The following is a 23073-nucleotide window of genomic DNA, read 5'->3' on the forward strand; positions in this document are numbered from 1 at the left end:
AGCTATGCTTCCACTGAGGACCAAGTGATTTCTCTTGACACAGTGTAACCATCTCATGCCACTGCTCCGAAGTCTTATTGAGCAACCTACTATCACAGGACAAAAGTTCAAACTCATGGCAGCAGGGAGGTCCCCCATGATCCCATTTCTTCCCTCACTTCAGAATCACCTCAGCCTCACTCTATCACCTAGAAATCTTGGAATGAGGTGAGGGTTTCGCTGATCGGGCTCTGGGGCTCTGAAAACCTCTGAGGCTGGCACAAAATGAAAAGAAAGCACAGCTACCCAGGGTTTAAAGTACTTCCTCAGCTCCCCACCTCCTCCACCTCTCCCAGTCTCATCTCCAACATGCCGGGAGAGAGTGCCAGGCTGGGCACACAGGGAGAGAAAACACGCAGCACAGAGCAGTTAGCGGGCACATCACTACCTGCCAGTCAAGCGGCTCAGACTCGCCCTGCAGAGGCACACACACGCGCACCCTACCTTTCCAGCGGGCTCCTGGCACTGGCAGGCTGAGCCCGGCTCCCACGTGTGTCAGCCTCCCTCTGAGAAGGGCACGTGGGGCTGGGGAGAGAGCTTACCACATCTTGACCAAAGCACAGAAGCAGCGGAGGCTCTGCCCAGGGGACAGACTGTGGCAACGATGGCAACTGGCAACAGCGCTTGCCCTAAGGAGCCGAGCTGCGGCTTGACCCGTGTGGCGGAGGTTCCCAGGCAGCTGGGAGCGCAGGTCTGGCAGGCACTTGGGCACAGGACAGCTCTATGAGAAGCTGCTGGCCCCTCAAGGCCCCAGCTGCCCCCCTCCCTGTTCACACAGGGCGGGGCTGGCTCAGATCAGCTCACAGCTAAGCCATCCAGCCTTAACCCCCACTCTGCCAGGCTGCCAATTCACACCCCTCTCGCCCCACACCCTGTCTCAGTCCCCGACAGGAGTCTGCTAAATGGATTGCTCAAGGACAAAGCCTCTGCACATGCAGCAGGGGACAGGGACTGGGATGTGCCACTAGCAAGAGTATGTTGGAGCAGGGGAAGTCACTGGGGATGCAACTCTCCAGAGCATTTCCAAGGGCAAGGGGCACCCTGCCAGCCCCTCCCCCACAAATCCCAACCAGCCTCCCCACAACAGAAGGAAATGAGGATAGCTGAGATAAAATACTTGATCTGAGATGCACAGGCGGAGGTAGAGCAAGGGTCACAGCCAGCAAGTGGATGTCCAGCACAGGAGTCCAGGGTAACACAGACCCTCTGGACACCTGCTCAGACAGATGCTTTCCTGGCTGCCCAGGGGTTGGCCACTTTGAAGCTTGAGTCCACACCCTGGCCTATGGGGACCAGCTCTGAACTCCCTGCATTTTTGGCAAACAGGACTTCAGAGAGGGGGACTGTGGCCTGGGAGTCCGGCAGCAGAGGCCATGAGGACGTCTTGATTGGACAGACAACCTGAGGGACACTGAAGTGTTGGAGCTCATCCTGCATGCTCATTTCCCTAAAGAGAGGGGTGAGGACCCGCATCAGATATGGCTCCTTCCCCACCCCGGTTTTCACGGTTAAGATGCGGTCGGCCCCTTACCGACCTGCAGCAGCCACTGCAAGGTAGTGAAGGTGAGTCCAGACTAGCTCACCAATTCTCAGCCCGAGGATGTCCGCCCCACCCATGGCCTCTGCTGCAGGACTCCCAGGTCACAGTCCAGTGTCCTCTCTCTGCAGACCTGTTTGCCAAAACTGCCTGGTCGCCGCACTAGAGCCCTCAGGCCTCCAGGCTTTCCCTGGGACTGAGTCTCTCCTCTCCTCCCAGGCAGGCTGGGCATGAAAGCTCCCTGATCAGCTGACCTCATTGGGGTCCCAGCCCCCCAAAACCCACTTGGATGCTTGAGGACCCACTTCACCCACAATAACCCTTCCACTTCCTTTTTGCAGCACCCTTACTTTTCTCCAGGGATTTTTGGAGATGTCTTTAAATAAGAGCAAAGGTTCCTTTAATGCTTCTCAGGACAGCTTCTGGGAGCAGGAAATGAAGTGACCACAACCAAAGTTTTGGCTGGTAGTGCCAAGGTGCCAGGAGCAAGGCATCGAGGCAGTGGTTTTGCCCCAGGAAGGCGGGGAGCGGGGTGGGCAGTGACCAGGTTAAGAAAGCAAGCAAGCATGTACCGTACTGTCACACACTGAAGCAGCACCCACATGGCCAAGCCCCCACCCCACCGCCCTCTAGGTATCTGCAGGGGGAATCTAGCCAGCACCTCACTGCCTTGAGAGGGCTCTTTCCTCCATCTTCCCCCTGGGTTTTCATTAGACTTAAAGAAACCACAGACGGCTGGGGCAGAGATGAGGCCCAGGGCCTTCCCAGCTTGGGAATTACCAGACAAGACCCACAGCACATTCCCCGTGAGGCGGGTCCACGCTGCAGGGTTGCTGGGTGACGCAGTGGTTCAGTCGTCGAGAGTCCCTGAGGAACCTGAAGGCTCAACTAAGTCTCTTGAACATGGAAAGACCCAACTCCAGCCACCTGTGCAGGTGCCCCTTCCAACATCCACCCTGTGTAGGCAGCAGCCTCTGGGGTCCCCCTGCCCCACAGCCACGGGTCAGCCCCTCGCCAAGGATTTCACTCACCCCAAGCCCAGTTCAGGGAACACGGGCCCACCTTCCTCAGGACACACCAAGAAGTTAGGTTCCAGCAACCCTTCCAAGAACTTAAAAGTTCAAACAGCCTTGAGAACAGAGGAGCAAACAGAAACACAGTGTCTTTCACAAGCTCTGAGATAAATGTAGCCCTCAACACAACCATGCCCCACAAAATTCTCCCAGCAAATTGGCATAGCAGGTGCTAAAGCAATGGCAGAGGTCCTTTTGGAAACAGTTACAGGGGATGATTAGCCCTGGCCTCACCTTCCCACCTTCCACACCAAACTCTGGAAGTGTAGACAAGAAGCCTAGCGGGGAACTGGTGAGGGCCATGAATATCACAGACGCAGAAGAAAACCCTCTGGCCCAACCCCCTGTGCAGGAAGCCAGAGCCTGTGGCTGCAACACTATCCCTCCCTGCTGTGGGCCATGAGGCCATGAGAAATCCATTGCTACCTCCAGTCCCTTGGAGGACACACATGGCTGCAGAGGCAAGCCCAGAAATGAGATCCTGAGCCATTCTCAGTGGGGCCATGCTCTCTGCATCCCAGTGCAGGAGGCCAGGGGACAACCAGTTTATGGTGTAACCTCCAGTTAGTGAAGAGCACCTTAAAAAGGGAGGGTCCCACTCAGGGCCTGAAGTGGGGTGGGGGGAGAGGAGGAGAGGGAAACCTTTGCCCACTTGCTCCCTCAGGAACACAAGGAGTCTCGCTGTGGGGGAAGCACATCAAGGACAGAAGCATAGGCAAATCCCCACCAGGAAAGGGAAGCAAGGAAAGGCTCCATGGAGTGTGGGAAGGAGTGCTTGTAAGAAGGACACAGAGCAGCAGAGTGCATCGGTCCGTCACCTGGAGCCTGTGATCTGCTGTGACTTCTTGGCAAGAGCAGCGGCCTGGTTCCACAGAAAACTGGGAGGACTGCATTTAGCTGGTGCTGTCCTCAGGCCCCCCGGTCTTCAGACAAGTCACACAAGTCAGTGGCACCCACCACACACCTGGTCTCACACCCAGGGACTTTAGGTACAAAAGTGACATGGGCAAGGTTTCTCTCCCCACCACCCCAGGTCTCAGGATTTTTCTCACAGAGCAGACAATGGGCTAAAAGTTAATTTTCTCCAAATGTGATTTCATCCTTTCATCGTTTGGCTTCCCCAGACTTTGACTTCCTCTTTTGAAAGCCATGAGAAGAAACAAGTTTGCATTCCACTCCCCTCACGGGAAGGTAGGCAGTCCACAGGGCCCAGCAACTCCTGAATCATTTCTCCTAACACCCTCCAAGTACTGCTGCTGACCAGTGGAACCCTATGGCAGCCACAGGGTTAAGGCCAGGCCAGGCAGTCCAGCCCAGGCTGAGCCCTGAGAACTCAGGCCCCCTTTTCAAGGCCAGAATGAATGGGGACTATGCAAATGAGCGCCTCCTACAGCGCAAAGGGGAGGGCCCTGCTGGCCTGGGCATCTCCCCTCTGGGCTGTCACATGAAAGAGTTGGTGTTCCTGCCGCTGGTTCCAGGCACTGGGCCAGGCTGAGGCTGTTCTCACCAGAAAACAAAAATCTCTTTCAGACTTAAGCAAAACGAGGCCCCGGCTGGCCTAGGAAGGCTGTTGGCCATTCTCTGTGCAAACCTGCCAAGAGCACCATCGAAGGAGTCCCACTAACTGCCGTATGTTCAAAGGAAGCCAGAGGCCTCTGGGGGCACTGAGGAAAGTGCTATCAGGTGTCAGGTCAAGAGTCCCAGGAACAGTTCATAGGGGCTCTGTCCTTTTTCAAAATTAGTAATGGCAGGGTCTAGGGTAGTAGCTTTTTGTTTGTTTTTTGCTTGGGGGCACAGCCGGCTGTGCTCAGGACTTACTCCTACCTTTGCACTCAGGGATCCTTCCTGGTGGTGCTTGAGGAACCACATGGGTTGCCAGGGGTCAAACCCAGGTTGGCAGTATACAAGGGAAGTGCCTTACCCGCTGTACTCTCTGGCCCTGGCAACCTTTTTTGTAAGAGGGAACTTGGGGAACTCTCCTGGCATGGGTGGTAAACACAGAGAGAGGAATGAGAAACAGACACGTGGTACTACAAGACCTCACTGGGCAGAGAGAAGGGCTGAGGAATGGAGGCCATGAGCACCCTCTGCTTTTCGCCCACAGTGGTACCCTTGTGCTGATGCAGGGGCGAGTGAGGCCCCTATGTGGAACCATTTGCTTTGGGAACACATCAAGACTTCAGATTTTCAAGATGGGAAGGCAGCTATGCTGACACCCGGGGTTAGGGGGCAGGGAGGGAGTCTTAGCATTAGTCTCGAAGGCTCCAGAGCACAGATATAACCCAGATCACCACTGCCAGCAGACAAGGACACAGCCAGACCTCAAGCACACACAAGACTGTCTGACTTTGACTTGAGAGGAAATCTAGGACAAAACTACTCAGAAACTCTCCTGAGCCACAGATCTGCCTGCAGGCTCCAGCTGTACCTTGGGACAAAAAAAAAAAAAATACTCATCTCTGATGACCGTCCATTAATGCTCCATCGTTGGCTACCACTGAGTGCCATGAAGCCCAGAGGAAAGGCACACATTTCTCTGAGAGATCATGAGAACACTTTCATGCAGATGGAAAAGGGGCTTCAGCCACCATCATCCCCACTGTCTAAACCTTGAAACGAAACTCAGGGACATGTGCCCCCACATCTCTCACCAGCTTACCCTTCCCCCCAAACTTTCTCATCACCCTCTCGGGCATAGCCAGGGCTTGCAGTGGGAGAGCCTACCGGCAGGATGGAGAGCTGAATCCAAGCGAGTCGAAGATGTTTCCCAGAAGGCACAGCTAACTCATCTTCCGCAAGGCATTGTCACCATAACTGAAGTTCTCTGGCCACTAGGCAAGGTCCTGGGGTATAGGTGGCTTTATACAGATCCTCTCATTCTAGAGAGCAGAGCAGAGAGCTAGAGGCACTGACCCTTTCTAAAGGGGTCACTGTGGGCTTCGATGGGTCTCATCTGAGTTCCCCTTCTCGAAACTGCTAAGTGCCTTCCTCTCGTTAGGCTCTTGGTTCTCATCACCCCACTTCTGGCCAACAACCCCTGCAATTTCCCAGGTGGCCCACATTCCATCTGCTGCTTTGGACACCAGTTCTGACCACCTTCCCATCACATCTCCATATGTCCATCCTGCAGGACCTCCAGCTGGCCTTGCTGTTCAATCTTAGGCTAACCTCACTGTTCCTCCCACTGGCTTTTGCCTATTCAGCAAGGACTGCAGCAGGCTCCAAGAACAATCTATTGCCCCGGCTGGTGCAGGGGTGAGTGGTCAGGACGATTCCATTGGAATCTTAGCCCCACAACCAACCACACACCCGAGGGAGAAGCAGGGCTTTGTGGCAGGGCCAAGCTCTGCTCCACTCCCAGGAATCACCCCACCCCCATTCGCTCCTTCCTGAGGGTGGAACAGGCTTCTTGGAACTGATCAGAGCTACCCATTCAAGCAGGCCCACAGGTCTGTCCTCCAACAGTCCTTAATCACTAGACCTGTTCCTGGCTCCAGCAAATGTCAACTCAGATTTGCTTATCTCAGGGTCTGAAAACTGAGCTGCTAAATATTCTCTCACAGGACCATCTTGGCCTGACTGGGCTCTGAAACCCCAGGAGATGACTATCCCAGAACGCATGAGAAGATGGCAAATCAGAGGCCAGCTACCCCCCAACCTTTCACACAAAGCACCCACCCGAAGCCAATTGTTGAGAGAGGAACTGTGTCTTCAGAAAGGGCAGACAGGAACAAATTTGGTCTTTAGAGTTCTTTGTACTCTGAGGTATAGGTTGGTCTCAGGATAACTCAGTGTGACCAGCCTAATTTCTATCTACCCACTTTTAGCTATCACAGACCCCAAATCTCCCATGAATTAGGCACACCAAAGGATGAGATAGGGGCTAAGGGGAATGAGCACAGACCAAGGGTTCCCAGAGCAGCTAAGCAACCAGGGGAGGGCCAGCCCTTGACATTCTGAAAAATAATCCAAATCTCCTCCCCCTATCCAATCTTGGGGCCCAATGGGTGATTCATGGCATCTTTGGTCACCTGGGAACGAGGCCATCACACTAGACTAGCAAGGGAATGGAGCCTCCTATGGGGACTCCTCTTACCTTTGCTTGGCTACAGCTCTCAGCCTATCAGGAGGCTGAAAACTTGGGGCTCTAAGGAAACAGTAGGAACTCACCCAAAGACGTTACTTTCCACAAAACAGCCCTTTGACTTCGGGTTAATTCCTTCCTTCCTTCATCCATCCATCCATTCATTCAAACACTTCTGGGGCAACTACTGCTGTTGAATTCTCAGCACTCAGGTTGGTGAGGGCTTCCCTGGCACTGCCTGTGGGTTCGCCTGCTGGCCTGACTGCTCCAACACAAGGCATCATCCCCCAGGCACTGAGGAACACATTCAAGACCTGCCATTTGCTAATCAACTGGTCGAGAGAAAACAGCTTATGAATCATATTAGAATAAATTACTCTCAGGAAATTCAGGTACCTTTTATTTCTCTAATAAGCACCAAGGCATATCATCTGCCAGACCCTGGGCCGCGTTAGAGAGAAGATCCCTGGCCTATGAACAAAATCAATCACAGGGCTCCAAAGCTTTATACTTCAGGAAAATCTGTATCACCAGAGTATGCGTGTGGCTTGTGGAGCAAAGAAATAGTGTCACCTTGATCAACCACATGCCCAATTTGGTGCAGCCACCGAACGGAATCTAGTCCATGCTGAGCAGTCCAGCATTCTAGGACCTATAGAAGCCAACCTGGAGAAATCCCTAGCGAAGCATAATGGTCTGTCTGGCTCATTTCTATTGCTAATCTCCCTTCATGCAGCTCTCTCTGCTTGAAATGCCTTCTCTTTCCTTCTTTCGTCTCTGTATTCTGGAGTCCTGCATCAGTCTCTAAGAAAGGTCTAGCTCAGTATTATCTTTGCAAACATCTAACGAGCCCTTTCACATGTGCCAGGCTCTGCTCTTGACACTCTATGTGCATCCTCTCTTAAAAATACAGTCTTGTACAATGACCATTGCCTGGTCTATGCCTCCGACAAGCCTGCTGGAGGGTCTCAAACCCTGGCTGACACTACCTGCAGTCCTCCATGGATGGCAGTTCTGAGTTTGTGGTCTCACATACAGCTGAACTGCTTTGCTACGAAACGGCCGCTACCCAGCCCTCCCTTACTCTGTGACTCATCTGTTAAACAGCGGTAACAGCACTACTGTGTTGTGGGGAGAATCAAGGAAAGCTGGCAAAGAATCAGAATACAGAGCTTGACACATGGTAGGAAATAGGAACATTTCAGGGAAATGTTAAATCAGCATGTTGGAAACACTTCCCTCTCTCAGAGCAACCCAGCACACGCGCACACGCACACGCACACATATACACATACACAGTACATGATTCAATGACTGAGTGTCTACTATGTGCTAGGCATTGTAAAAGCCTGTAACTTTGGCTTCTTCTTGCAAACAAGCCAGAGCCTCATGCTCACTCAATCCTGTTTGCTGGGAACAGCCTGGGTCCCATCTGGGTCTGTAGCTGAGCCAAGCCAGGCCTTCTGAAGGTCAACCTGAGATCCTTTCTAATCACAAGGGACTGAAAGGCAGCCAGAGAGCAGAATGACTGGGTTCTGCTGCCCCCTTGTGTCAAGCCCCAGTAACCTCCCCTAGGCCGGGAAGGGGTGAAGGCACTGAGGTGAGAGTGCTCCCTGGCTCAATGCAGGATGCTGTCATCCAAGCTTGCTGCAAGGGTGTGTCTCCTACCGCTCTGCCTGCAACTCCACCATCTTTCTGGGTTCTGGGATGGTCTAGACCTCCTATCAGCCTCTATTCTCCAGGGAGCCTGGGTGGGGAGCAGGTGGGGCTGAGCTGAGTTAGCAGAGCCCAGGCAGAGCCAGGCCCTGCTCCCATAGGCCTGGCGTGGGTCACCTTTGGGTCATAGCTATTCTCAGTCACAGCAGCACAACAGGCACCCACCACTTTCCTCCCCTGGTTTGGCCTGGTCACTGAAGCCAAACTGAGGCCTCCTCTGCCCATCCCAAATAGAACCTTCTTCAGAATACTCTTCTGTGCAGATTTCACACACCTGCCACTATTCAGGGTACCCAGGCTCAAGACTGTGAAGACTCCCTCCCACTTTCCTGCAACCCCCTTTCTGGCCTAACTACCTGAAGCTCAGCCTACCTGCTTCTGGCAGATGCCTGCAAGCTGCAGAGCCTGGCAGCTGTCACGGATCGTCGAACGTCAGGGTGTGTCTGTGCAGAGGCACTCTGTACAAGAACAAAGAAAGGGTTGCACTCGCCTAGAGCTGGCTCCCCAAACTTCTTAGCCTGCTGCCTCATTTTCTGGAAAAATGTCCCCTATAAATTTATCTCCCCCCATTTGAAAATAAATTCAAATCTTTATTTCAAACTACATATAAAAATTAAGTTATAAGGGCTGGAGAGATAGTACAGAGGGTTAGACACTGACTTTGCATAATGCACATCTGAGTTCATACCTGGCACCACATTTGGTGCCCCAGGCCTCTGCCAGGAGTGATCCCTAAGGTCAGAGTCAGAAGTCATCCCTGAGCACAGGCAGGTGTGGTCTCCAAACCAAAATAATAATACTAACAATAATAAATTATAATGTAATATGGACCTAAACATGTGTTAAAACTTAAAAAAAATTAAAAAAAAATTTTATTAATGAATCACCATGGGGTACAGTTACGGTCTTACAAACTTCCGTGCTTGTGTTTCAGTCATACAATGGCCAAGTAGCCATCCCTCCACCAGTGCCCATTTTCTACCACCAATAGTCCCAGAATCCCTCCCACCATCACCCCTACCCGTCCCCTCTACCCTACCCTGTCTCTGTGGCAGGACATTCCCTTTTGTTCTCTCTCTCCTTCTGGGTGTTGTGGTAAAACGTAAAACTTTTAAAATTAAGTTTTTGTATCTTTTGTCTAGGCAAATATTTCTTATGACCCAATCATCCTTCTAGGTATTTTTGTGGGGTTTTGTTTTTGTTTTGCCACATCCAGCAGTGATGAGCTCTTTATTTTTTAATTTCTTTTAATAACTGGATTTCAGTCAGATAATGTTCTAACATCTGTCCCTTCACCAGTGTACATTTCCCACCACCAATGTCCCCAGTTTCCCTCCAACCACCCCTCCCCAACCTGCCTCTACACCTCTACAGAAGACACTTTTCTTCTCTCTCTCTCTCTCTCTCTCTCTCTCTCTCTCTCTCTCTCTCTCTCTCTCTCTCTCTCTCCCCCCTCTCTTCTCTTTCTCCCTCTCTCCTTTTGGGCATTATGGTTTGCAATACAGGTACTGAAAGGTTATCATGCATATCTCTTTACCACATTTTAGTATTCAGTTCTTGTCCAGCGTGATCATGTCCAACTATCATTGTCATAGTGGTTCCTTCTCTGACCTAACTGCCACCACCACCCCTAGACCTCCTGCCACTTGTGGCAATCTTCCAGTCATGGACCAGTCCTCCAGGCTCTTGTTCCTACTGTCCTTGGGTATTAGTCTTACACTGTGATTTTTATATCCCACAGATGAGTGTGTTGGGGGCTTATTTCTGACTCTGTGCTCAGGGACCACTCCTGGCTATGCTGGAGGGATCACATTATGGTGTTGTGGATTTGAACTGAAGTTGGTCACATGCAAGTTAAGTGCCTTACCCCAATACTATCACTCTGGTCCTTACCGCCATAGTTAATTTTATTTATATATTTTTTAAAAAAATTAATCAAATCATTATGATTCATCATTACAAAGTTGTTCATGATTTGGTTTCAGTAAAACAATGTTCAGCACCAACACCCGTCCCTTCACCAGTGTACAGAAATCTACCTCTTTTAAGTGAACAAAGTTTTCCCAACTGCACCAGAGGTGTCTAATGTCCCTCTGGATTGTTTCAGTGCTCCCCTCAGGGCAGCAGGGGCACTCTGGGAAACACTGGGCTGGAGAAAGGGATGAGCTAGAAAATGGTGGGGGAGAGGGGTAATGGTGAATTCCTACTTTACACACAGGGCCATATAGGCAGCAGAGATGCCAACCCATTGCTCCCTAGTCCTCTGAGTGCCCATATCATAAAGGCCAGGCACAACGTCTGCCTAAGGCTGGAGCAATTTCACTTGCTTTCGTATTCACTACCTTCCGCATACAGGTGGATGCTGGACACGGTGCTAGTCTTCTCAGTGGGGAGCAGGGCGGATAAGAGTCAGAGTACAAGGCTGCTTCCCCGGTGAATCCCTCCTCCAGATTGCTCCTGCTACCCTTTCATACTATTCTCTCCCTGCAGCTACTGTCTCCACAGGCCAGAATGAACAACAATAAGCACATAATTCTCTATAAGTGCCATCACCCCCAGGGTCCTCTAATTCTGGCAGACCCAGAGAGATCTGGAATCTGTCATGGGCCCCTGGCAGTTATAAGACAGAAAAAGTTTTCAGTCTTAGCCCAGGAAACCCCCCTGTCCCCAGAGAGAGACTGGGATCTAGGAAAAGTCCAAAGCAAAGTTCACCCATGATCCGGTAAAGCCCAGTGTGTGGCTCAGGTGTTCCAATCAATGAGTCCCACAATATCAGCCTGTCATCCTAGGCCAAGTGTGGCCTCTAGAAGGCATTTCCTGTTTGCACGGAGAAGTGTGGCTGCTACCTACACTAAGATTCGCCCTGCTTGATCACCTAGAGATTCCCATAGCCCCTCAATGAAGAAAGTTTCCCCACTCAGGGAAACTTGACCTTTGGAAAGCAAACAGACCATACTGAAGCAGGACTGAAGACCAGTTTTAGTAAGAACCAGCACAACTCCACTTTCATACCACAATGAATCCCAGGCTTCTGTTGGTTCCTGCCATGTGTATTCCTTTAGCCTCCAGTTATCTCCATGCAGCCACTGAAGTCCAACTGCTCTGGGACCCTGCCTGGGTGGTGGCCTCGTGAGAGTTGGAGAAAGGGCCTCTGACACTGGAGAGACTCTGAGATTATCACCCAGGCAATAAACAGTGAACACAGGGTCAGAGCTATAATTCAGTAGGTAGGGCATTTGTCTTGTACACAGCCATCCTGGGTTCAATCCCTACCATCACATATGGTCCCCCAAGCACTACCAGAAGCAATTCTTGAGTTCAGAGCCAGGAGTAACCCCTGATCATTGCCAGGTGTGGCCCAACAAGAAGAACAAAACAATAAACAATGGGCATTACTACCACCATCTTGATAATAACTCCTATCCCTCATCCCTGGCACCAGTTCTAGCCCTGACCATGTATCCGGGATGGATGCACATGAGGTCCAAAATGGCTGTGCACAGTCTCAGGTACCAGCAGACAGAAGGAGATTACAGTCTCAATCACTCTCCAGCTCAGCTGAGTTTCTGACTCAGGGTGGGTAGAGCTGGTCTGAAGTGATTTACTGACACACCAACCCTCTAGGTTCCCACCTCTTACCTCTAAGTGCTTAACGATGGGTAATCAATGAAAACCTAAGCTAGAGCCCTTTTGCAGATATCCATGTGACAGTAGGAAAGTTAACTTCCGTAAAAATGGGATAGTGCCAACAAACCTAGCAGGGTTTGTTGCAATACACACAGCAAGAGCCAACAGAAGCCTGGGATGCGTCCTGGTCTGAAAATGAATTTGTGCAGGTATTCACTAAGTGTGCACCAACAGTAAATAGTAAACCCACGTAAGTTTCACATAAGGAATTCAAAGGGATGACCCTCTTTGGTTTAGAAAGAACCTTTTTACCTCCTATGATGCTGCTGCTGGAATGTGAAGTTATAAGCATTAACATTGGAGACTATTTGTTTGAGGTCTGGTCTGGTTTAAGGCTAGTTTAAGCTTCAAGCACTTAACATGATAATTCAGCTTGAATCTGCTTGTGGTGGATACTCTGTTATGGTACTGCACCCCTGAGGAATCCCAGGCTGACAGAGGGGAGTGACTGGTACAGCAGCGAAATTGCTAATGAGGGGGCCAGAGAGATAGTATAGTGCATAGGGCATTTGCCTTGCACACACTGGACCCAGCATCCTCTGTGGTCCCCAGAGCACCACCAGAAAAGATTCCTTAGTACAGAGCCAGGAGTAAGCCCTGGCAATGCTTAAGTGTGGCACCAAAAAAAAACTAACAAACAAAAAAACACCCAAAAAAGGTGGTGGTTGGGGAGGACCCTGCTGTGATGCAAGGAGACAGGGTGCCTACAGGGATTCAAATGGGATTGCCTGCTTTTGGAGAAAATGGAGGGGCACTCCTGTGAGAGGAAGGGGTTGTGTAGCAGTGGGGGCCCAAAACCTGGGGTTGGGAGCCAGATTAGGGCTTCTTTACTCAGGCTGGAGGACAGGCAGAACCCGGTGTGAGGAAAGCGGCTGACTGGAGTGGGGAAGGCAGGGTTAGGGCACTGTCCTGTGATGCAGGCCCTCCAGGGCCTATTCCTGGCATTCCGGACCCTGGAAATGACCAAGGATGTCCTGTCCCTGCACTTGACATTAGGGGACTCCGGGTCTAGTCCTTTTGGCTGGTGGTCCTCCTCCAAATAGGGGGAGCGAGAACAGGAGGGAGGTCGTGGGGTCCTAAAGAACAGAGCGAGGCCCTTCATTCCCGCAAACCCAGTTGCTGCCCAAACCTGACCCACGGTCCCTCAGAATTATGCATGGGGTGCTGCTGATCGGGGAGGAGGAGGGGTTGGGGGGTACGCGGTTAACTTAGGCGGACACCCGGACCCCGACGAACCAGCCCAGCTGCCCGGGCTTGCGGACTCACCCCCACCCGGCCGGCGGACCCCACCGCGTGCCGGGAACTGGGGGAGCTCAGGGAAAAGGAAGGGCCAGACACTCACCCGTGATCAGCCAGAGGGAGCCCCCCGAGACGAGGAAGAACGTGAGCATGTCGGTGGCGGGCCCGGCCTGGCCCGCACGGCCTCCGCGGCCAGCCGCCCGGCAGCCCCGCAGCCCCAGCAGTCGCCGCGCCGCCGCCGGGTATTTTTAGCCCCCGCCCCCCGCGCCGCAGCGCACCCCCCCCCCCCCCCGCCCCGCGCCGCGGCGGAGGCTCGGCGGGAGGGGGAGGGCGCGGCGCGCGCGCCGGGGCCCCTGGCCCTCCCGGCCGCCGGCGGGGGTCCAGGGCGTCCCCCCCCACCCCACCCCCGGCTCCAAACCGCCGAGGCCCCGGGAGGGGGAGGGGCCAGGCCGCAGCTCTGAGCTGCCCGCGGCGCACCCGCCCCCAACGTCAGGAGCCGGCGTTCGGGTGAAGCGGGCCGGAGACCCGGCGCACCGCGCCTCCACCGCCACAAGCCTGCCCCGCCGGCCGCCCCGCTTACCTCCAGCAGCCTTGCGGCCTCTGGAGGCACCCGACTCGCGCGGGGTCCCCTTTCCGGACGAAGACCACACGCCTGTGGCTTGGACTCGAATGCCCCGAGGACCAGAGTTTGCAGAGAGAGAAGGGGAGCCTCTGGGAGCCAAAGAGGACAGGAGACGACGGGGAAGGTTTACTCGGTCCTATCCTCGGGCAACCCCAGATTAGGAAGACAGCTGAGCATCTGAGGCCACAAGGTCAGGGGACACTCCGTGTAGTCACGAGGTCGCAGGACACCACACGGAGTAAAAGGTGTCTCTGATGGGAGGAGACAATCCAGGTCTCAAACACAACCCAGGCTGACACCTGGGTCTGAGAAGCCTCTGGGAGCACCGTCCAGTTACCTGAGGGTTGGACACCTGTATCTGTGTCTGCGGTTGGAAAGAGGAAGGCTTGTACATTCCCCTTAAGAGTGCAGTAGACATTTTGTTAGTCCACTATGGAGACCTACACCTGGACTTAGAGGTGTTTGCCTCCCAACTCACAGGCACTCAAACGCATGTCCCACTAGGCCTCCAGCACCGAGGACAGCGCTCCGTCAGCAGAGCCAGGTCTGCAGGCTGCTCTCCCTGGCCAGGCACTATTTGACCCAGGAAGAAGGCAGGGAACCAGAGAACAGTGGATGAGAGAACAAGAAGCTCCTCGGGCCTCCAGAGACTACCTACTCTGTGTACAGCGCACTCATGGCTCAGCAGATGGGGTACAAGTTGTGTAGGGGTGTGTGCCTATAGGATGAGGATGGGACGTGTGTGCCCAGCCTGCCAGTGTGCTCCTTGTATGCACACTGTGCTGGGGTGTTTCTGAACTGTGTCCCCTGTTTCAGAGTACCACTCTACACCTTCTTCTCTGTTGAAGGATCCAAACTCTTAAGAGAATCCAAACTTCTTGATGGAATTCAGGCAAAGCCTGACAAGGACTTTGATGGAATCTTTCATGCTCATGCTTGGCATCCTCTGTGTTCCTCAAGAGGGTGTCACAGAGTCTGTGTGGCAAGATACCTCCCAAAAGGCAACACAATTATCAAAACACCCCACCCCCACTCCCAAGACCCCATTCCAATTCCTGTGGCAGCTGATTAAGTGAAGACCTACTGATGCTCAATTGTTCTGTGTAAAACAGTCTGGACAGAAAGAAAGTATCTCCCAGGACTGGATTGGCTTAGGAAAGTGGACAGACAATTAGCTCATTGGTCATCAGACCAACAAAGCCTTTCTTTGCTGAGCACAAGGTCTGGAAGCCATGCAGAAGGCCCCGGGCCTAGCCTTCCTCTGCTGCACCCTGCTGCGGAAGTGCTCCGGGCCCCATACACATCCTGGCAGTCTCCCCTCCAGGGTGATGTCATGGGACACATTTAGATCGGCCTCCTGCAGGATGTCAGATCCAGTTATTCTTCCTACAGATGTCTCTGCTACTTGTGAATATTCTAATTCAAAAACTGGTGCTGAGCTGTAACTGATAAAAGCTTAGCTGAGCGTTTTACTGTTTTCCAACATGGTTTTGTCTCTAGAGGGATGAGGATAGGAAGGCTCTGGATCTGATTTGGGGTTCATGGGTCAGTATCTCCCCTCATTGGGCGTATTCCCATCATTGGATAAGGAAATATGTTCTTCTCTGTTCTGAATTCTGAGACTATCCTTCCCTCTGTATCTATGGGTCATCCAAAGACCTATACAGTTGTTGAGGCATCCAAGCTATATCACTGTGGGAAGCCATGAGACCTAACTCAGCCAGAAAGAAACAAAAGCCCAGAGATACCAAATCAAGCCTCAGGGTCCCTGGACTTCTCTCTCAGTCATCAAGGTCAGTCACATCTCAGCTAAATCTCTCCCTTTACAGGTCAGTCATCATCTCTAATAAGCCAGGCAGGCTCTTGATCACGTTTTCAGTCCTGGCACAAGCTCTGATAATGTAGAGAATTTTTTCCCATTTGACAGAGCAGGAGATTTAAATCTAGAAGAATCAGTAATTACATTTCAGTGTGAATGTGACAGCACACTCGATCCCAGCCTACTCTCAGGGCACTTTCTGTAGGAGGTAATACTCAAGTTAGGCTCAGATCTTACCAGGCATTCCCAGTCCTGGCTCTGATTCTGTCATGCTATAAATACCTGGGCAAGCTTCTGCCCTCTTTATTTGTTGGTACAAAATGAAGCTGACCCATGGACTTATGGGCATGAACAAAACAGTTAACTATTTTCATCATCACCAGTTCCACTCAGTGCCCAGTTTGCTACTGACATTAAGAGTCAATCAAGAGTGGGCTCAGTCATTGCCAGGTATAACTTCCCCCACAAAACCCCCAATTTTTTTGTAATATACCCTGGGAAACACAAAATGCACAGCAGAAACACCATCTGCACTTCTGTGTTCATTGCAGCACTATTCACAATAGCCAGAATCTGAAAACAACCCAAGTGCCTGAGAATAGACAACTAGATAAAGAAACTATAGTACATCTACATAATGGAATATTATGCAGCCACCAGGAAAAACAAATGAAATTTGTTATAAATGGATGGATATGGAGAGTATGTTGAGCAAAATGAGTCAGAAAAAGAGGGAGAGACCTAGAAAGATTGCACTCATTTGTGGAATATGAAAAAAACATATATGAAACTAATATCCAAGTAGAAACAAGGGTCTGGAGGACTAGTCCACTGTTGGAAACTTGCCACAGTCGAGGGGGGCAGTTAGGATAGAGAAGAGACCACTATGACAATGATAATTGGAATGAAAACTCTGGACAAGAATTGCATACTGGGAGTAGGTAAAGATTATCCCTGGGATAATCTGTCAGTACCGTATTGCATATGATATTACCCAAAAGAAAAGGGAGAGAGAGAGAGAGAGAGAGAGAGAGAGAGAGAGAAGATAAAAATAGTGCCTGTCATAGTGGCAGGGTGGGCTGGGGTGGGGGATGAGGATGGTGATGGGAGAGAAACTGGGGACACTGGTGGTGGGAAATGTATACTGGTGAAGGGATGGGTACTGGAACATCCTATGACTGAAACCTAATCATGAACAACTTCACAGTGATTCAATTAAAACTTAAAAAAAAATGGGCTCAGTTAATCTGAATTCTGGTTTTCCTGCACTTAGGACATCTGGACATACATCCCTGACAGTGGGACCCTATTATTTGTTACTATTCTATTATTTATAAACATTTTGATAGTTTCCCACACTTTAAGTACCTCCTTACCAAGTACAATCAAGAAAAATATCTTTTCCAGACTCCCTTTCAAAAGGGGTGGATAGGTAACCTAGATCATGGCAATGAATGCATCTTCATGCAATGAGCAGGAGAAATGCTGTATGTGGCCTACATCTTGCTGACACAGGCTGGTAGCTAAAATGTTGGTTGTGGCTGATTTGGGGAATTGTTCCTAAAAGCCAAGATTTGAGCCTATTTCTTCAGCCTTCCAAGCAATACTGTGAGCAGCCAAGTAATCAGTATGGATTTTGTTGTTTGTGATCAAGAACCCAGACTGACCCACTGTCCTTTTAATAAAGGCCTTTTCATCCTTCTAGAGGCTATAGATATGGGGCTGGGTCACACATCCCCCTCCCCACCCCCGCTGCAGGAGGAAGAAGCTCTGGCTAGTAGGACTGCATCAAAACAGATCTTCATTTCTCTTTTTTATGACATATAATCTGGAAAGCTAAGCCAAGAATTTAAAAACTAACAAGAGTAAAGGCGTTGAGAATACTATGAAATGGCTGAAGAGCTGTAAATAATGTCCAACCATGTCTTTTACTGAATGTTTTCCCCAGATCACTAAAATTGCTCAGTGTATAAATGTTTGGAAAATACAAACAAATTATGTGTAATATAATTACCAAAAGATAATGACCAGATAAATTTTGGGTTTTTTTCATCAGTAGCATTTCAAGTAGTGTTTAGCATGTGTCAGGCATTATTATCAAACATTTTGCATATGTGTTGTGGACTGGATTGTGTCTCTCAATTCATATTGTTGGAGTCCCAATCCCCACTGTGACTACTGTGGAGACACAGCATTTCTGGAGATAGTTAAGGTTAAATGAGGACATGGGGTGGAATTCTGACCCAGAAGAACTAGTGACCTTATAACAAGAGACATTAGGAGTGCGTGCTCAAAGAGAGATGGTTGTACAAGGGTCTAGCAGAAAGATGACATCTGTAAACCAAGGAGAGAGACCTCACCAGAAACCAACCCTACCAATACCTCAGAGGCTTCCAGCCTCTTTAACTGTGAGAAATAAATTTCTGTTCAACAGTCTGTGGTATTCTGTTTCATTTACACTGAAAAACTTCTAGCCTCTATAACTGTGAGAAATATAATAGTTTTGGAATAGAAATATAAAATATAATATAATATACTAGAAAACTTTTGGCCTCTGTAACTGTGAGAAATAAATTTCTGGGGTTTTTTTTTATTAGTAAACACCATGAGGTACAGTTATAGACTCACAAATTTCTGTGCTTGGGTTTCAGTTATACAATGATCAAGTACCCATCCCTCCACCAATGCCCATCCTCCACCACCACGGGTCCCAGCATCCCTCCCACTCCCCCATCCCCCCATCCCACCCTGCCTCTGTTGCAGGGCATTCCCCCTTGTTCTCTCTCTCTTCTTTTGGGTCCTGTGTTTTGCAAGAGAGGCATTGAGTGACAATCATGTTTGGTCTATAGTCTACTTTCAGCATGCTTCTCCCACCCTGGGAGGATCCTCACAACACCCTTTATTTGGTGCTCTCTTCTCTATCTGAGCATCCTTTTCCCCTAGCACGTGTGGCTGGCCTCCAAGTCATGGAGCAAAATTCCTGGTAATAATCTCAGCCACTCCTGGGTGTTAGTCTCCCATTTTGTTGCTTTATGTTCCCCAGATGAATGCAATCTTTCTGTGTCTATCCCACTCTTTCTGACTCATTTCGCTTAACATGATACTTTCCATGTAGTACCACTTGTATGTAAATTTCATGACTTCATCTTTTCTAACAGCTACATAGTACTCCATTGTGTAAATGTACCAAAGTTTCTTTAACCAGTCATCTGTTCTCAGGCACTTGGGGTTTTTCCAGATTCTGGCTATTGTGAATAGTGCAGTAATGAACATAGAAGTGCAGATGTCATTTGGACTATACTTTTTTGCCTCTCTGGGATATATTCCCAGGAGTGGTATTGCTGGGTCAAATGGGAGCTCAATTTCTAATTTTTTGAGAAACGTCCATACTGTTTTCCAAAAGGGTTGAACCAGTCAGCATTCCCACCAGCAGTGAAGGAGGGTCCCTTTCTCACCACATCCACGCCAGCACTGTGGTATTCTGTTTCAGTTACACTAGAAAACTTCTACACTATTAACTTACAATTATAATATATATGAATTGATGGATATAGCTTGTGATGTTTCTTTATAAAACCTGACCATTTAAGTATTCTGCCATTTTAACAAATCTTTTTTAAATGAAAAAGAGGATATAAATGGCCATTCATGGATTCAATTAGTTAACAAGTATATGCCAGGTATTCAATATGTTCTTTTTTTTTTTTTGAAGTAAAACATTTTATTTGTAGGTTTTGAAGGAAAATAGGAAAGGAGGAAGAGAAAGTGGGAGGGAATGGAAAGTAATGAAGTAACATGCTCAAGAGAGAATCTGGGCTTCTCCAAGAGTGGAGAAAGCCCCTACACACATCCCAGCATTAGATAGAAAGCATGAAGGTACACATCTCAAGAGGGGAGATGTGGGCGACACATGTACTTGGGCGCAAGCAGTACATGGGCTCAAGGCAGCATATAAGCCTGCACTATATGAGCACTGTAAGATGCATCTGAACACACTTGCTCTGTGGGAATGCCAGTACCCAACTGTCAGTGTGAAGTAGTCTACTTCATTAGGGAGGATTCTTTCCAGAGACGATTCTCTGACTAGCTAACAAGACAGACAAACACAACCAGATTATTTTTCTCTAAACAGAAAATAATTACATAGATAACTCTGGAGTTTACAGAGTTATCCAGAGTCACAGACTAAGTAAAAGCCCTTGGAAATTGTTCTGAATCTATAGGACTAATTGTTGGAACTGATAAAGCCACCAGCACCAACAGTAAAGATAGGTTCTTGTTTTGTACCTTCAGAGGACGGTGGTTGCTCTGCTGAGAGAGTCATTTCCATACTGCATTCAAGCCTGTTTCAATTCCTTTAGTCTCAAATGACAAAGGAATAGGCATATATGCTCCTGTCTTCTCTAGGAATCCATAGTTTGGGACATAGAAATAACAGACAGGAATAATACTGGGTACAGATAAGCTTCTGTGGTCCCTTCTAACTGAGCCTGGTGAAATTCATTGAAGTTTAGACAAGGTTAGCAAGCAGCCTTTTGCCACTGTTATCCCTTTTCCTGGAGGAACAGAGGGAGGAGGAAGTGATCTGGGAGGCCAAAGCCCTTCCCCACTCTCCTTACCTTTCTTTAGGCTTTACCAAATTTCCTAAGGAACATTTGTGATGGGATTGGGTGGAGGGGGAATTAATATTTAGATTAAAAAAATTTTTTTTTTACTTTTTGGGTCACACCTAGCATTACTCAGAGGCTACTCCTGGCTCTGTATGCAGGAATTATTGCTGGCAGTGCTCAGGGAACCATATGGGGTGCCAGGGATGGAACCCAGGTCAGCTACGTGCAAGGTAAATGCCCTACCCACTGTAGTATGGCTCTGGCCCTTTGATTCGTTTTTTTGAACAGGACTGACAAAAAAAAAGGGGGGGGGGGGACCATTGGCCTCCTCCTCAGATTGTTCCTTCTTAGAACTGTCCATGTCTCTTTCTAATTCCTCCTCTTAACTTTCTTCTTTTTTCTGCTATTCTTCTTCTAAATGTAATGGTTCTAACGCTAATAAGACCAAGTAATAAAAGGACCACAAAGAATCAGGTATGAATGGCCTTGTCTGAGATCAATGTCTCCCACTGCTTTGAATCTAAAATGCCCTGTGAGGTTGGGGTGGGTGGGGTTCAGGAAAGTGAACATTAATGAAGGTATCAGTGTCAAAACATTGTATGCCTGAAAGTCAATCATGAATAAATTTGTAATTCCATGGGAAAGAAGGGAAGGGGGGGGGGGAGAGATGGAGACAGAGACAGAGATAGACACAGAGTCGGAGAAAGAGAGCGTTTTCCAGAAAATGTATCATAGTTCATACTATTATCTCAATACAGGTCAGGGTTTATGCCTCACCACTACCCCCCACCTCGCCAAATAAAATAATGTTCCCTGTGAAGGCAGCCAAGGACAGTACTACGAAGTAGCCTGAAATAGTTGTTGAAAAGGCTTCCCTTTTTATTTTTACTCTTGATGTACACATTAGCAATTTTAGGAATTCAATGTACTTCTCGTGTTGGGAAGCTCTCTGCCTTATTATTACCCTGAACAAATTCAGAACACACTCACCCTTTGAGCTATACTCGCTCTTCTTTTCAGCAAGGATCCCCCTCTGACAGTTCTGGGTCCTTGTGATTTTTCAGTTTCTCTCGGTGGACACTTCCAATTACTTCAGGTCCTTGTTCAGGCGTAAGTGCCAGGGAACAGCTCTGTATGAACAAATCTAAAGCAGGGACACTGCAAGAATTAAGAAAAGAAACAGAATGAGAGAAAAAGCATGGGCTCATGGGACAGCCGTAAACTGAGAGCCTCAATTGCCGGACACACACTATATTTTTTAAGCAATACTGCTTAAAACCAGTAATCAACAGAAGGAGAAGAACAACATTCTTTGGTCAAATGACTATCTTAATCTATCATAACGAATATCTTTGTAATGGGCTTTCTCATGGGGAGATTCTTCCAGGAGGGAGCAGAGATAAAGCAGCTATAGGACCCCTGTCCTGGCAGATTTCTGCCTGCGCCTCAGGGTACCAGCATTCTGGATTTAGAGGTCCCATAAACTACTCATCCTGTCCCTCTCCTTTATTGAAGTTAGTTCCCAACAATGCAGGAGCCTACACAATGTACCAAAGAGAAGTGCAGGGCACTGAAAAAATTGGTTATGAAATGATGGATTTAGTAGGATTCTAATTATGTTTAAGTATATGTATTTATTCATGAGAAAATAGGTTAATAGTGATTATCAATGATTGATGGGATTGATTATAAGAATTTTTTCTTCTTTAAATGTATCCGTATTTAAATGTATCCTTTCCTCACTTCTGAACAGTTTCTATGAAGCAAATATCACCCTGATACAAAAACAGATAGAGATACCACAAAGAAAGAGAATTATAGGCCGATATCCCTGATGAACATAGACACAAAGATCCTCAACAAACTATTAGCAAATAGAATCCAACGACTCATCAAAAAGATCATATACCATGAACAAGTAGGATTCATCCCAGGGATGCAAGGATGATTTAACATTTGGAAATTGATCAACATGATCCATCAGATCAACAAAAGAAAAGATCAAAACCATATGATCATATCAATAGACACAGAGAAAGCATTTGACAAGATCCAACGCCCATTTATGATAAAAACTCTCACCAAAATAGGCATTGAAGGAACTTTCCTGAATATAGTCAAAACCATCTACCACAAGCCCACGCCAAGTATCATTCTCAATGGGGAAAAACGAAAAGCCTTCCCTTTAAGACTGGGCACAAGACAAGGTTGCCCACTCTTGCCACTCCTATTCAATATAGTACTGGAAGTCCTGGCCATTGCAGTTAGGCAAAAGAAAGGTATCAAGGGAATACAGATAGGAAAGGGCTGGAGCGACAGCACAGCAGGTAGGGCATTCGCCTTACATGCGGCCAACATGGCCGACCCGAGTTCGATTCCTCCGCCCCTCTCGGAGAGCCCGGCAAGCTACCGAGAGTATTCGATATGCCAGACACAGTAACAACAAAGTCTCCAATGGAGACGTTACTGGGCCCGCTCGAGCAAATCGACGATCAACGGGAGGGCCTTTACCTTTACCTTTTACAGATAGGAAAGGAAGAGGTCAAACTATCACTATTTGCAGATGATATGATACTATACTTAGAAAACCCTAAAGATTCTACAGAAAATCTTCTGAAACAATAGGTCAGTTTAGTAAAGTGGCAGG

General features: G+C 48.9%; 1 protein-coding gene across 5 annotated transcripts in view; it reads right to left on the reverse strand.

The window, feature by feature from the left end:
- The window catches only part of ACSL6 (acyl-CoA synthetase long chain family member 6), a 67289-nt gene extending 53653 nt beyond the window's left edge, over positions 1–13636 (reverse strand). For 2 of the 5 annotated variants that reach the window (XM_056124239.1, XM_056124240.1), the window contains exon 1: positions 13479–13636. In XM_056124239.1, the coding sequence (XP_055980214.1) occupies positions 13479–13527 (49 nt within the window). In that variant the 5' untranslated portion in view covers positions 13528–13636. Of the gene's footprint in view, positions 1–483; positions 772–8821; positions 8908–13478 lie in introns of those variants that run through there. The other 3 variants (XM_056124241.1, XM_056124243.1, XM_056124242.1) reach the window with 3 other exon arrangements.
- Positions 13637–23073: the final 9437 nt, after the last annotated feature.

Source organism: Sorex fumeus, unplaced genomic scaffold (assembly GCF_029834395.1).
Source record: "Sorex fumeus unplaced genomic scaffold, SorFum_2.1 ptg000051l, whole genome shotgun sequence".
In the NCBI taxonomy this organism is placed as follows: Eukaryota; Metazoa; Chordata; class Mammalia; order Eulipotyphla; family Soricidae; genus Sorex; species Sorex fumeus.